General features: G+C 27.2%; 3 protein-coding genes across 4 annotated transcripts in view; 1 reads left to right on the forward strand and 2 right to left on the reverse strand.

The window, feature by feature from the left end:
* Nucleotides 1-1144: 1144 nt before the first annotated feature.
* On the forward strand, nt 1145-4381 carry LOC130673310 (acid phosphatase type 7). Its single transcript, XM_057478285.1, has 7 exons — nt 1145-1445; nt 1545-1739; nt 1830-2154; nt 2922-3104; nt 3196-3415; nt 3914-4108; nt 4176-4381. Exons 1-7 carry the CDS (start codon nt 1343-1345, stop codon nt 4263-4265), a joined length of 1311 nt encoding a protein of 436 aa, XP_057334268.1. The 5' UTR covers nt 1145-1342; the 3' UTR covers nt 4266-4381.
* A 2579-nt stretch (nt 4382-6960) lies between these two features.
* Nucleotides 6961-16150, reverse strand: part of LOC130673431 (RAC serine/threonine-protein kinase) — a 71986-nt gene continuing 62796 nt past the window's right edge. The window contains exons 1-6 of one of the 2 annotated variants that reach the window (XM_057478434.1): nt 11844-12014; nt 11581-11676; nt 9996-10263; nt 8635-9377; nt 7424-7660; nt 6961-7350 (exon numbers count right to left, since the gene is read on the reverse strand). In XM_057478434.1, coding sequence (XP_057334417.1) covers nt 7010-7350; nt 7424-7660; nt 8635-9377; nt 9996-10263; nt 11581-11647 — 1656 coding nt within the window. In that variant the 5' untranslated portion in view covers nt 11648-11676; nt 11844-12014 and the 3' untranslated portion in view covers nt 6961-7009. Of the gene's footprint in view, nt 7351-7423; nt 7661-8634; nt 9378-9995; nt 10264-11580; nt 11677-11843; nt 12015-16150 lie in introns of those variants that run through there. The other variant, XM_057478433.1, reaches the window with a different exon arrangement.
* On the reverse strand, nt 14388-15999 carry LOC130673434 (28S ribosomal protein S28, mitochondrial). The gene is made up of 3 exons (XM_057478436.1): nt 15600-15999; nt 15348-15469; nt 14388-14625 (listed from the first exon to the last, which is right to left on the reverse strand). Exons 1-3 carry the CDS (start codon nt 15915-15917, stop codon nt 14463-14465), a joined length of 603 nt encoding a protein of 200 aa, XP_057334419.1. The 5' UTR covers nt 15918-15999; the 3' UTR covers nt 14388-14462.

The raw sequence follows: 16150 nt of genomic DNA on the forward strand, positions 1-16150 counted from the left end.
ACCGTCATCAAATTTTTGGTCACTAATTTGGGCTTGGTCATGAATTTAGTCAATCACAACCAGCTAGATGATTGGACGCAATCTTTTCTCGTAAATGATTAAAAAATTTTTTTTTTCCTTTCGTATTCTGATCTCGTGGTTTTTTTTTAAAAATGGCGGTTTCAAGATTTGAATTTGTATAAAAGTTATAAAGGCGTTTGTAAGATGTCGCCACAATTGCAATGGTCCGTCATTTTATAAACGGTTAACTGACGGTCTTGTGACCATGACTTGAGGTCAAAAAATGACCTGACGGTCAGCTCCACATCACTAGTCACTTGGGAACTTGAATTTAGTTCAAAGCAAATCCGTCAGGCGACGATGGCTTAAAAGGTTTTTAAATAATGCGGTTCGAAATTAGTATCGCAAAATTTTGAAGAATTTGAGGAATAAGTGAAAAAATACGCATTCAATTCATAAATAACAGGAAATAACTAACGATCACTATTACAATAAGTTCAGCGTTAAAGTAAAAATGTATGTATTCGCTAAAAAGTACTAAATTATTTACTCACTTAGAATAAAAAAAAAAATTTAATGACCGATCTTTTCATCCATTTTATTTTTCTCTTCTAAAGTACATATTTGAATTCTAATACCAATCCCGCGCTTTCAAACTCTTCCCAATACCACCAGACTTCTCTGCCTCCACTTTCTAAAGTACTCGAACAAATAAATCTCGATTCTTCTCTCCTTGACATCGATTGAACTAAATCTCGATATTCATCCTATCGATTAACATAAATTGAAATAAAAAATATAATTAAAATCGGGAAACCAATTGAAATAATTGTTATATTTATATACTTTATTTCATTGGTCATTTTAGATTTTTAAAAAATTTTTCCCCCCCAATAATTATCATTTTTTCTCATTAAAACATTATGATTATTTTTGTTATTCATTATATCTATAAATAAACTTATAGATTAAATAGACACAAAGAATATATATATATATATATATATCATATATATATACTTATATAAATATCGATACTTGTTGTACAGTAAGCTCACATATACAAAAGAGTTATTGCATTACAAGCATAATTTTTTTTTTTTAAATATTTTTATCAAAATATCTCGACGTGATATTAATAATATAACAAAGTGTGTCATATACATTTATTATATTTTAAAAACTTAAATCCTCATCAAATTCTTTTTTTACAAAATAATTGCCCGACTTTTAATTCGTTAAAAAATGAGTAATTAAAAACGATAGTATAAGTAAATTTTTTTTTACTTAAAAAATTTAAGTTAATTAACAAAAATTAGTGAATCTATATACATATATTTATATGAAAATGTTTTTACGAGCACTAATTATTTTGATATTATCAATAATAACATCAGCGGAAGTTATTCATTATCAACCAGAAGCTGTACATTTATCTTACGGAGGTATTTTATATATTTATTATAAGTAATGTATGAATTGTATATAGTTATTTATTAGTTGAATTTATTTGATGTTTGATGGTTGATTTTAATAATAATTAGAAAAAATAAATGATCTTGTGGTAACATGGAGTACAAAAAATGATACAAAGGAATCAATAGTTGAGTATGGAATCGATGGTTTCATAACACGTTCAAAGGGTACGAGAAATTTGTTTATTGATGGAGGGGATAAGAGACGTCAACAGTATATACATCGTGTTTATTTGAAAGATTTGAAACCTGGAAAAAAATATGGTAATTTTATTCTTTTTATTCGTTACAAATTATCAATATATATGATAATTTTTTTTTCTTTGTTAATAATCAGTATTGTCATTATTATAGTTTATCACTGTGGAAGTGAGCTGGGATGGTCTAATGCATTTTACGTGAGAATACCACCGGACAGTGAAACATGGAAACCCCAGATCGTAATATTCGGCGATATGGGGAATGAAAATGCTCAGAGTTTAGCGCGATTGCAGGAAGATACTCAAAAAGGTTTATATGATGCTGCTATTCATGTTGGAGATTTTGCTTACGATATGAATACTGATGATGCAAGAGTTGGTGATGAGTTTATGAGACAAATCGAAAGTGTCGCTGCTTACTTACCTTATATGACTGTACCGGGTAATCATGAAGAAAAATATAATTTTAGTAATTACAGGTAATTTTATTGTAGAAGAAAAGCTAGAAAATTTTGTTTTAAACGAAAATTTAAATGAATCAGTGAAAAGTACTGACCATCAGTGAAAATTCACTGAGGAATAGTCCCACGTAAATCACTGATTAATAACCTATTATATATTCAAAATTATTCTTCATTGATTATTTCACTGATTCAGTGAATCAGTACTTTTCATTGTCATTACTGTCATCAGTCTTTTTCACTGATTGCCAATATTTTTTACCGTTGTCAGTAGTTCTATATCATCAGTCTTTTCACCGATTTTTCAGTAAAAATATCCAGTACTATTAGCCCTTTTCACTGATTGTTAAGCTTTTTCACTGATTGTCGGTATCTTATTCTGTCATTAGTCCTTTTCACTGTTATCGATCCTTGTTACTGATTGTCATTCTTGTTTCCCACTGTCAGTACTTCTCTACATTACGTCTTTATCCTGATTGTTCAGTGAATATTCAATCCGATCAGTCTTTAGTACGATTGGCAGTTTTTTTTTTCACTGGAAGTTAGTATTTTGTTACCATTGACATTACTTTTCTCTATCGTCAGTAGTTTCATTTATTATCAGTAATTATTCAGTGTTATTAACTATTTTCATGATTATCAGTACTTTTCTATTTTATCAGTCCTTTTCACTGATGACTGTTCTTTTGACTGATTATTGGTATTTTTCACTGATTCATTCAAAGACAATACTAAGTATTAATTTACTTTAATCTCAATACTTAACGAATATTTAATTATTTTAGAGCGAGATTTTCAATGCCAGGTAATTCAGAGGGCTTATGGTACAGTTTTAATATGGGACCAGTACATTTTATCGCTATCGAAACAGAAGCATATTATTTCATGAACTATGGAATCAAACAACTTGTCAAACAATACGAATGGCTTGATAGCGATCTTAAAGAAGCTAACAAACCCGAAAATAGGTTATTATAATTATTTTTCTTCACCACAATTATAAAACAATATTTACTGATTTTAATAAATCTATAAAATTTTTATCTTTTTCATCAAAAGAGCAAAAAGACCATGGATTGTAACATTTGGTCATCGTCCAATGTACTGTAGTAATAAAAACGCAGATGACTGCACAAATCATGAGTCATTAGTACGCGTTGGGTTACCATTTTTAAATTGGTTTGGCTTAGAAAAATTATTTTACCAGCATAAAGTCGATCTTGAAATTTGGGCGCATGAGCATAGTTATGAACGTATGTGGCCAATGTACAATTTTAAGGTAATACGAGTATTCAAAATAAAAAATTTGAAAAACGGTTGACCCTGTGGGCTAACCCCAAAACTTCTCGCTATTTGCACGCACTTTGCAGCAATCGAAAGAGCTTGTAAGACTTAGATTTGATCAAACTTAGAAACAAATCGGCCGAGCGATTTACGAGTTATGCAACGAAAATTTAAAAACAGAAAATTTTTTTTTACTTTTATTGTTACCTTCCCTTTTTTTAAAAACTAAAAGGCTTTCGCGCGCTAACATGACCAACCATCTCCATAGCAACCGTTGCTATGTTAACAGTATCCATAGCAACCATTGCCATGGGCGACTGTCTCCATAGTAACCGTTACCATGACAACAGTATCCATAGCAACCGTTGCCATGACGACTTTAAGCGGTGATTTAACACCAAATTTTTCAGGATAGATTTGAAAATTTCGTAGCGGGAAGTTAAAACAAATAGATTACTTCAAATTAATATAAATAATCAATTTTTTAAAATAGGTTTATAATGGTAGTTATCAACAGCCATACAAAAATTACAAAGCACCAGTACATATTGTAACAGGATCTGCTGGTTGTAAAGAAGGCAGAGAAAAATTTGTACCCAAACGGCCATCTTGGTCAGCTTATCGTAGCTCTGATTATGGATACACAAGAATGAAAGTATTTAATAAAACTCATATGTATATAGAGCAGGTATAATTTTCAAAATTAAATATTTAATAATTACTATTTACTACTAAAACAAAAAAAATGTTTGCAGATTTCAGACGATAAAAATGGCGCTTTCATCGACACTTTGTGGTTAATAAAAGATAAACCATTACCAAATTATGATGATAATTTAGTTTGAATTAAATAAAATTATAATAAACCAAAGATGAAATTTTAACTGTATATTTACTATGATAATTAATAATACTATATAATAATTGACATATCTTTCAAATAAATAAATAATAAATTTAATTTGATTTTTTGAATTATTACCGGACTTTCAATTTAGACAACGAGCAAAAGGTCAAAAATGAATGAATTCAGTTATCACAATGAGGGTAGAATTTTCTTCAACTCTTTTCTCCTCTCTACTACAGAATTCAAAAATAACATTCTAAATACCCATGCGCAAACAAAAATCTTTAAGTAGTAGGGGAAGAGTTGCCGTCACATCACGATCAGTCTCTCACGGGAAAACTTCTTTTACCGCTGGTGCATAAAATTAAAATAATCATATTTTATTTTTCCAAGAATTTTTGATTCGTATATTAGTCATATATTTATATCCATACCCAAATAAATGCAACAAATTCTAAAAAAAAATTAATCATTTAATTTTACATTTCTAATTAATTTTACTGAAAGTTTGGTAATTTTTTAGTAATTAAAAAAAAAATATTATCTCACATGATTCTCTCACAATTTTCGCATCTGAAGCAACAGCCATCATGAAGACCTTACTCATAATTTCAGAAAATCTAAAACTTAAAAAAGTCGCCATATTTACGGACTCATTGTCCTGCTTGACGGCATTAGCCAACCCTGATAGTAGTAATCCGTTGATATTAAACATACAAGATAAAATAAATGAACTAACAAGCTGTAACGGAACCATCGAATTATTGTAGATCCCAGCCACCAAGGAATTAAGGGGAATGAGGAAGCCGACAAACTAGCAAAAGAATCCTTGCTCAACGAGACAATTGATGATACCGTTGAAACTACTCCAACTGAATTCAAGAAGTACATCAAAAGGAAGACGCTGAATTACTGGAGGGATACCTGGAATAAGCGAAACACGCACAGATACTGGAGTCTCGGGATTCTACCTTTGAACTAAACCCATTGGCAACATTTGTTAGGAGAGACCAAGTAGTACTAACTCTGCTACGTATAGGACACACGAAATTGACTCATTCCTTCTTAATATCTAAAGAACCTAAAACAACATGTCAATACTGTGATAACGAAATCACAATAAAACACATCATAATTGAGTGTCCCAACTTGTCGGCCTACAGAGAAATCTCCAAGCTACCCAAATCTTTAGAAGAATGTTTCAACACCGTATCGGGATGCAACAAAACCTTAATTTTCTTAAAAAAGTCAAAATTGTTCAAAGAAATTTAATTATAAATTGAAATGTTACTATGTAGATAAATATGTAGAAGCTGTGGTCGCAAATGACCTTGTAGTTTGAATAAATAAAAAAAATATACTAATGGGTAAAAAGTCATATATTTTTAATTGAAAAAAAAAACGAGTTATTTGCATTTTTTAATTTCTTGTATTTTAATTGTTAAAATATAAATATATTTAATAATTATATTATTTTAATTATACATTACATTTATTAATAACTTAACAACTATTATTATATTTAGTCATTAATAATTATATTTATATACATATATATATCTATATTGATATATAAATATATATATATATTACTCATATTTATTGTATTTCAATAGTTTTTTCGTTAATAATAAATAATTAATTAATTAATTAATTAATTATAATCAATGAAAAAAAATATAAATTGATAAAATATCAAATTTATCAAATGAAAATTAAATTTTTTCGAAATGCATCAGAATAATTATAAAAAATCCCAAATTTTTCTTTAATTATAAACGGATATAAATTTATAAATAAATAAATAAATTATTTGGTAAAATTTCACTCATATTTTTTTTGATCTTACGAAAATTTAAATTTTATTTTTATTCATTTTACGAAATACAATTTAATTAATTAATCAATTATTCATTTCAATATTCGATTACATTTATTATTAATTGTTATTATTAGTAATTATTTTTTCTTAAATATTAATTATAATTAATTACACATAAAAAATACATTACGAAGACAAAAAAAAAATTACATCAAATTTAAATATTAATTAAACATAAATAATAATTATTCATTTCTTTTTCTTTTTTTTTTTTTTCTCATATTTTTATGTACAATTTTTTAATTCTATTGTTTATTATTATTATTATTTATCCATTTATTTATAAGCTATTGTAATGAAATAATTATTTTCGTTAAGTTTTATCGAGTCAAATCAGTCTCATACTGTCTGTTAAATTATTTTAATAAAAAAAAAAAAAAAAAAAAAGAAATTGATTTTTTTAATTTTTCTAAAAAAGTGTAATTTTAAAATTTTCAAAAAAAAAATTACGCTCATTATAAAATTATAAATATTTTTTTTTATCCTGATAATTTAGATGTTAAGTAATTACTCATGCATAGTAAAATTAATTTAAATAAATTTTCCCGGTCAAATAATTTTTTATATACGATATGAATTTAATGAAAATTAATAATTATAAAAAAAAAATTTTTTTAATTTTATAATGAGCGTAAATAAATAAATTATTTATGACAAATTACTAAAAAAAACTGAATTATTAAATTTTTTTTTTGACTTAATTACAATTTATGAACTAGATTAATATAATATCTATAAATAAATTAACCGAGTATTTTAAAAATTATTATTATTATGATTATGATAATGATGATAACAATAATAATAATGGATAAAAAAAAAAATTACTCGTTTAATTAAATATTGGTAATAAATTTATGTCAGTGATTAATAGATACGGAAATAGATGTTGCGGCAGAATGACTATCTTGATAAGAAAATTGTGGAAAATGTTCCTGTTCTTCGGCAATTGAGTTTAATCCACTTCCGCTGCCTAGTATACCCCGATCTGGTGGTGTCAATTCGACACTTTCACCAGTAAATTCACTGTCAAAATAACGTGTATCGGTGTCAGATGTTACTTGTGGTTTAAATGGTGGCGGTATTTTTTTATGAACTAAATCTGTCCAATTGATTGATGAGAAAAACGCGTGATACATTATGTCTTTAGCGTCATCTGGACCACCACCTAATCGTCTACTTGGATCCTTTATTAATAAACCTGTAATTAAATTAATCAATTAGTTAATTAATTAATTATTAAGTTTTATTTTTAATTATTTAAAATTAATTACCTCCTAGTAAATCTTTAGCCTCATTAGAAACTGCTTTTGGAAATTTAACTTCCTCGAGTAATATTAGGGTGAATAATTTTTCGTGGTCGCGATTGTAAAATGGAAGACGTCCGATCATCATTTCGTACATTACGACACCGACGCCCCACCAATCGACAGCACGACCGTAATCGTTGTCTTCTAGCACTTCGGGGGCTAAATATTCTGGAGTACCGCAAAATGTTTTCGTTGTTCGTCCTAATTGGGAAAGTAAAAAAAAACTTTTTATTAATTGAATGTAGAGAGTGGAAATTAATGTTGATATTTATTAGAAAATTTTATGAGGCAAAAAAAATTTTTGGGCTTGTAAGAGTAGTTCAGAGAAAGGTCATATACATTAGCAAATATTTTAATAAACTAATTAATGAAGCATCTAAAATTTATGAAAATGCCTCAGAGATAACTAAAATGACACATAAATTAAAAAAATTTCTTGGGGGTAATAAAAATTTCTCATAAATTAAGTAATGATGCATCTGTAATTTAGAAAAATGCCTCAGAGACTACTAAAATTTCTCATAATTTTAAAAAATGTCTTGTGTATTAAGAAAAATTTCTTATAAATTAATTCAGATTTGTAAAATGCCCCATAAAATTTTAAAAAGTGCCTCATAATTATAAGATTTCTCATAAAAATAGTAAAAATCTCTCAAAATCATAATAACTTTTTATAAAACTTATCAAAATTTTATAAAAATGCACCATATAATTATAATGATTTCTCATAAAAATAAAAAAAATTTCCCATACAATTTTTACGAATACCCCATAAATTTTTAAAAAATGCCCCATAATTAAAAAAAATTTCGATAAAAATAGTGAAAATGCCTCAGAATCATAAAAACTTTTTATGAAACTTATCAAAACTTCTCATAAATTTTATAAAAATGCCCCATATAATTATAATGATTTTTCATAAAAATTTCCCATACAATTTTTACAAATACCCCATAAATTTTTGAAAAATGCCTGATAATTATAAAAATTTTTCACAAAAATAGTAAAAATGCCCCACACAAGTAAAAAAAAATTTCTCTATAGAAATGATAAAAATTACTCGTAGATTCTGATAAAATGCCTCATAGAATTAAAAATAAATAATAAAATTAAATTTTTTAAATTAATTGTCAACAGTAATAATAATAATAATAATAACGATATTATAAACTTACCATAAGTAATCTCTTCTTTACATAAACCAAAATCAGCAATTTTAATATGACCATCTTTATCCAATAATAAATTTTCTAATTTTAAATCACGATAAATAATACCATTTAAATGTAAATAACCTAATGCAGATATTATTTCAGCACCATAAAATCTAGTACGATCCTCCGAAAATATGCGTGAACGTGATAAATGAAAAAATAGTTCACCACCATTAACATATTCCATAACAAAACATAAACGATCGGCTGTTTGAAAGCTATATTTAAGTGATATTAAAAATGGATGATTTGTTGTACGTAAAACCCGATTTTCCGTTAACGTATGAGCAACTTCATCTTTACGAATAATAACTTCTTTACGTAATATTTTAATAGCATAGAGATGTCCGGTTGATTTTTCACGACACAAAATTACTTTACCAAATGTACCTTTGCCAAGTACTTTTAGAAATTCAAAATTCTCAAGTGTTACTTTTTTTTTACCCGTACTTTTACTACTTGATGTACCTTGTACACTAAATTTTGCTGATAGTTCATCAATACTTGGTAATGAATCAATACCAAGTGAACTTGTTGAATCTGTACGACCGTTATTTGATGACGATGATGCATTTTCCATATCAACATCTTCGGATGATGATGATATTTGCATTTGTTGCATTTGCTGTTGCTGCTGCAATTGTTGATCTGATTGTGATTGTTGTTGGATTTGTTCTTCGTTCGCTAATCTATCTGCGACATATCTATATTTTTTTTTTTTTAATTTGATTGAATTATAAATTAGAATTTTTTTTTGTATAAAATTTAAATTTTAAAGGAATGAGAAAATTTTAAATTTTTTTGGAGCAAAATGGACTTTCTTAAAAAAAATTTTTACCGGAATTCTTTTTCTCTTTATATTTAGTTATATATATTTCTAAAAAAGTTACATATATATTTCTAAAAAAAAAGTGTCACGAATAAAATAAAGCTATAATTTAAAACTTTTTTTACTCCTCATCACAATAAGTAATAAAAATTAATAAGATGCAATTATCATAATTTAAAATTACACATAACTATTTTTAAAAAATATATATAAATTAATATCATCGTGTTGTAATCAAAAGTTTTTTTCAACTCAGCTAATAGTGTAGTTATTTTATTTTAACTAACGAGAAACGTGTACCGGAAGTTAACGTGTTTATCGATTCATAAAATTAAAATACTGCATCTTAAAAGGTCATAAAATTTAAACTAATTACTGTACAGCGGTCATAGAATTTTAAATATTCTACATAATATGTATTATGTAAAATAAAAATATATAATTACAAACGATAAAATAGTAAATTTTTATTTATAAAAAAAAAATTAATTACCTGATAGCTGCAACCCAGTCCTCGCGTTCTTGCTCAGTCTCAACATGGAAAGTACGTTCAATTACCGTAGTCCATTGTAATCCGCGTATAACAAATGTAAAAGGTTTAGGACGGTCTATTGACATTATTTGACATCCACGTACTGTAAAATTATTAAGTGGCTGTGCAGTTGCCGCCATTTGTTGATCAGGCTTTGATTTGAATCCAACGAGAGTTCCATCGTCACGCAGCACAAAATAACGCGATCTCCAATTTTTTATATGTTCACCTGCCAAAGATAAAAACTTGGTTATTTTTTTTTTCAGTCATTAATTCTGCATTAGTACTAAGGAACAGAGCACACTCTATGCTTCACATTTCTTGTGTAAAATATAAGTATAAGGTAAAAGACCTAGTACATGATCAGGGAACTAGTACCGATCACTCCATGTACTTGTATATTTAGTGAAATTTAAATATATGAGTGATCGGGCACTAGGTCCCTGATCTGGGTCTCTTACCTTATATATAGATGTGTTATTTTTTTTTTCTACTCTGAAAATGAATCAGTGAAAAGTACCGACAATCAGTGAATTTTCACTGAGAACTAGTCCCAAGTACACCACTGATATGATCAGTATTAATAATTTTAATCATTTTTCAGTAAATATTGACTGATTGTCAGTAATTTGCACTGATTGTCACTACTTTTGACTGACTGTCAGTAAATATTCACTGATTGTCAATAATTTGCACTGATTATCAATAAATATTCATTGATTGCAAATAATTGCCATTGATTGCCAGTACTTTCGACTGATTGCCAGTAAATATTCACTGATCATCAGTACTTTCGACTGACTGCCAGTAAATATTCATTGATTGCAAATAATTTGCACTGATTGTCAGTACTTTCGACTGATTGCCAGTAAATATTCACTGATTGTCAATACTTTCAACTGTCTGCCAGTAATTTTCACTAACCGTAAGCAAATACTCACTGATTATCAGTGATTTTTACCGATGGTCAGTATTTCTTACTGAAAAATAATTCCAATTATACCACTGATTCAATCATATTAATAATAAATATAAACGTCACATATATGACAACATCTGCAGAAAACTTTTTTTCTTTTTTTTTTAACTATACTTCAATGGATTTCAATTTATAAAATGTAATATTTTTATGCATCAAAATTTTTCTTCTAAACAGATAAAGTTTTATTTCCTTTTAAATAAAAAAATAAAATACAATAAATAATTTTCTAAAAAGTCAATTTACAGAATTCCTGGTTTCATATTCAAATTTTTTTAAATTCCCAGTACCTCATTATCAAAAAATAATGAAAATGTTATTTATCCTTTACTTCTTATGCAAAAATATCTACAAACATTTAAACTTCAGTACTTCTACATTTTAAAAAAATAATAACGTCAATATTTAATTTGTCTCCTCATAATTTAAAAAATTAATTACGATCTTGTTTACTATCACGAAAAAATAAATAACAACAACAAATGAGTAATAAAAAAAAATAATTAAATAATTAAATGAACATACACACATACATGTGTATGTACATATATATAAATATATAATTACCGCGTTTCTGTAACCAGCCTTCCTTAACAACTTGCTGTTGCTGCTGACCAGACGCTATGACGCTCATCCTTCTTGATTCCAAATACTCAAATCCAACTTAAAAAAAAAACAAAAATAATAGAGTACAAGTTTTAAAAAATACATATATGTATATATATTAAATATAAATATAAATATATACATATATCAATAGCCAAATATATTTATATTAAATATCCATATAAATATAAATAATTTCACTTATTTTTCACAACACAAATTACCTTAATTAAAAAAATATATAAATATATATTTATATATATTTTACAAAAATGATTTATTTTATTAAATTAATTAATATATCAATTTCAAGTTGAAGCGCAATGAGTTAATATTCAAATATATGTTCTTTTTTATATTTTTTTTCACTAATAACCAATGCATTACGCTATAAGTCTTATATTTGTTATATATATCTATATATATAAATGTATAAATACATATATATATACACAAATATATGTATTTATATATTCATTATTTTTCGACACTACTACGCGTTTTTTATTTCGAGGTAATGGTTAAATAGTTTTAGTTTTTATATTAATTTATGTCTTTCATTTTATATATATCTATATATATGTGTAAATTTGTAAATGTATATATAAGTGTATATATATGTATATATTTATATATGATTGTTGATCTTGATTAATTAGTTATAGTATTATTGATGATAATAGTTGCGTTGTTATTGATATTTAATAATAATAATTATTATTATTCGCAATAACGTTTTTTATAATTCGTTATAAATTAAATTGTCGTCAGAATCACGTCAGATGTTGACTTAGACGAGTGCGTACTAAGACCATAGAACAAACAATGTGTAATAACTAATATGAGACACGAAAAACAACACTATTTTACACAATATATATATTATGTGTGTGTACATATATATAATTTATGTAGGTGTATAAATATATGTGTATAATATGTGTGGGTATACTTTATGTGATGATGTGTGATGTGATTGTGCAGCGTCTCTACTCAGGAGGTAATTGGGCGGACTTTATTACCGATGGTAAAAAAAAAAACTTTTGACTTCTGACATTTTGTTGAGGAATTTGGGGTTTATATGAAACTGCTTTTTATTTTTGTTCGAAAGAATTTTTGGTTTTGCTTTTGAAAGTTTGTTTATTTTGTCACTGAATATGACGAGCAAAATTTTAGTTTTTGAACTTTTGAATTTTATTTTTTTTTTAAAGGAAATTCGAGTGGAAATGAGGAGGGAATTTTGGGATTTGAAAAAAATTTGTAGAGAGTAGTATATTGTGTGACGAGGGATGAAACAAAATGATTTTAGACCAGGGTGAAGTTGGCTGACATCACCCGCAGTCTGAAATCGTGTTTCATCCTGAATTACACACTAGATTTTTCATGATTACCTGCATTGGAACTTAAAGTTTCATCAGCAGCCAGTCAGAAACAAGTTAATTTAAGACCAATGGTGTGATCAACTATTAGCGTAAGGGTAAATTGTCATTTGCAATTTACAATTAAGCAGAAACTATAAATACTAATTATTATTGACACTAATTTTTATAAAACTTAATCACAGAACTGTCATTTACGTAAATAAAATTAATGGTCTGAAATTACTATTAAACAAATTACAAGTGTCAGAGTTTAAATTGCGAAAGCCTTCAGTCAGCAGGCAGAAACTTTATTTGTTTGTTCCCAAGGGACGAAACAAGTTTGTTTCTGCCCGCTGACTGAAGCATTCACAATTTACGCGTTTGCTAATATTCATTCGCGGCATTGGACTGAAATTATCCTGTTTTTTCTGACTGTAAACACGGAAACTTCAAGTTTCAATGCTGGTATCATGAAATAGTATATTGTGTGACAAGGGATGAAACAAGACGATTTCAGACTAGGGTGAGGTTGGCTGCCCGAGCCGCAGACGAGGGCTGATATCACCCGCAGTCTGAAATCGCGTTTTATCCTGAGTTACACACTATATTTTTCATGATTACCTGCATCGGAACTTGAAGATTCAGTGTCAGCAGCCAGTAAGAAACAAGTTAATTTCAAGCCGATGGTGCGGAGAACTGTTAGAGAATGAGAAATATGTGATTTACAGTCACTTATTAAATAGTAAATGAGACAAAAATATTATTTTCACTAATTTTTTGATAATTTTATTTGGTTAATTAAAACTGTCACTTAAAAAATGAAATGAGTAAACTGAAGTGACAAGTAAACAAATGAGAGTAATAAGGCTGCAATTGAACATGAAATATAACTGACACCGGGCAGAAACAATTGTTTTTTCCCAAGGAAAGAAACACGCGTGTTTCTGCCCGCTATATGAAGGTATTTTTGAATTATGAATTCGCTAGCAGTTGTTTGCAGCATCGACTTGAAATTAGCTTGTTTCGACGGGCTGTAGAGACACTGAAACTTCAAGGGCGTGTTCAGAAATACACTCTGGAGATGAAAAATTACCTATCCAGGTGTCATTAGTGCCTTTGTAATTAATGTTAAATCACACGTCTAGTTCGACCAGAGGATATTCCTGATCGCAGGAGTTGAATATTTCTCTTCCAGAGTGTGTTTCTGAACACGCCCCAAGTTTCGATGCTGGTATCATGGAAAACTTATTTTTTCATGGGCATCGGCAGTGATACTGATTTTCTATAAATTTTCTTTATGTTCGCAGGCGGTGAATTTTCTTTAAAGTCTATGAGAATCTATAGTTTTTTTGAAGCAGAAGACGGCTGAAAATCTGAGAATAATAATTAATTAATTGAATTAATAAGTATTTTTTATTAAAACTATTTATTAATTATTAATATATATTTAAATAATACAAATTTTTTTTTCTTCATTGTAATTTATTGCTGCACTTTTTTAACATTTCTCATCGGTGAATGTATTAAACCAAGTAGCACACAATCAGCTTCCAATATTGTTAAATCTTTAGCTGCACCCAAAAACTTTGTCGACAATTCTAATTCTTTAATTTTCAATCTTACTGTTGCTCCTCTAACGTAGTCTCTGAAAAAATTAATTTAAATAATCAATTTTACTTAAAATTAAAAATTAAAATCAATTGTTATTGTATTTTCGTTGCTCGACAAACGTTCCGATTTTCAGGTACAAAAATTCAATCAGTTTTTTTTATCTTTCGTCGCTGATGTTTTACAAAATACATTAGAAGATTATTAAAAAAAAATTGACCGAGTTGGAACAATGTGCTAATTTTTATCATTTGTTTTCTCATAAAAGAACAGAACGACTTTCTTTCCTCTAAACGGAACAGAAATTTAAACTTTCGGTGCAGGTATGGTGAAAAAATATGATACTGAAGCTAGCTGACGTTTAATAATTTTATGGTCTTTTTTAAAACGTTAAATTATAAAAAAAAAAATATTTACAAAAATTGCACCTGTAGTTTTTTAAATTTTCTACATGTGCATATTTTTAGTTTTCGTTTTTGTGTAATTTATTTGTTGGAAAAGAAAATCTGATTGTCTGTTAATTTCAGGATCATGAAAAAATGTGATCCTGAAGTTAGCAGACAGTTGACAATTTTCGGATTTTATTTTCAACAATTAAATTAAAAAAAAACGAAAACTAAAAATATGCACATGTAGAAAATTTAAAAAACTAGAGGTACAATTTTTTTAAATTTCTGATTCTTTCAAATTTGTTGTTTTTAAGGAAATCCCAAAATTATTGGACGTCGGCTAATTTCAGTATCATGAAAAAATACTTACTGTCCATTTTTGAATGGTCGTGTGCATACACAATGAAATTTGTATCCAAAATCAATATATAAGTCATCATCAACAATGTGAAATATTTGACCAGTTACGATTTTGCCTTCTGGATCTCCGAGCTAAAAAAATTCTTTGGTTAAATTAAATAAATAAAATTATTTATTCATTTGAGATAAAAAAATTTGTTATATTATGAGAATTAATGATTAATTTTACTGAAATAATTAATAAATATATGAAATAACTTACGTCAATAAATTTTGAATTTCTTAATAAAGATGCAAAAGTTTTTTCTTCAACTATTTTTTCTGGCTCCGGCTGATTAAATTTATCAAAAGCTTTTGCAAATCCGCCCAATTTATTATCGTCTTTACTATCACTAGTATCGATATTTAATTCATTATTATCTAGTTTATTAACACTTCCGTCTTCTAATTTTGGCTCAGATTTATTATTGCTTTCATTTGAATTTTTTATTTCAGTGCACAATTGTCTTATAGACAATCGTTTATGTGTTGAAATAATATTATTGTAAAGTGGATTTATTAATAATTTAAATCGTTGCATTTTTAATATATGTTGTTTTATCAATTGTTTACTATTTTTTAAAATTATTTATTGTGAGGTTAAGGATAAAGTTTTTTTTTCACCGGCTACAAGGTTAGGATTTGAATTTCGCGCTAGTGACATCTGGCGGGAAATTTAAAAAAAAGCGGGAATTTTAAATAAAATTATTTTTAAAAACGCGGGAATTTCAAATAATATTTAATTTATTAAATTAAAAAAATAATACATTTTTA

This window comes from Microplitis mediator, chromosome 8, assembly GCF_029852145.1.
Source record: "Microplitis mediator isolate UGA2020A chromosome 8, iyMicMedi2.1, whole genome shotgun sequence".
Taxonomy (NCBI): domain Eukaryota; kingdom Metazoa; phylum Arthropoda; class Insecta; order Hymenoptera; family Braconidae; genus Microplitis; species Microplitis mediator.

What these genes read in the sequence shown, in the direction of transcription:
- LOC130673310 (XM_057478285.1), top strand. Translation starts at nt 1,343, where the DNA reads ATGAAAATGTTTTTACGAGCACTAATTATTTTGATATTATCAATAATA. An exon ending in TGTACATTTATCTTACGGAG is followed by an intron (nt 1,446 to 1,544) that starts GTATTTTATATA and finishes AATAATAATTAG; the next exon opens with AAAAAATAAATGATCTTGTG. An exon ending in GCTAACAAACCCGAAAATAG is followed by an intron (nt 3,105 to 3,195) that starts GTTATTATAATT and finishes TTTCATCAAAAG; the next exon opens with AGCAAAAAGACCATGGATTG.
- LOC130673434 (XM_057478436.1), bottom strand. Translation starts at nt 15,917, where the DNA reads ATGCAACGATTTAAATTATTAATAAATCCACTTTACAATAATATTATT. An exon ending in GAAATTCAAAATTTATTGAC is followed by an intron (nt 15,470 to 15,599) that starts GTAAGTTATTTC and finishes GAATTTTTTTAG; the next exon opens with CTCGGAGATCCAGAAGGCAA. An exon ending in CGACCATTCAAAAATGGACA is followed by an intron (nt 14,626 to 15,347) that starts GTAAGTATTTTT and finishes TAATTTTTTCAG; the next exon opens with AGACTACGTTAGAGGAGCAA.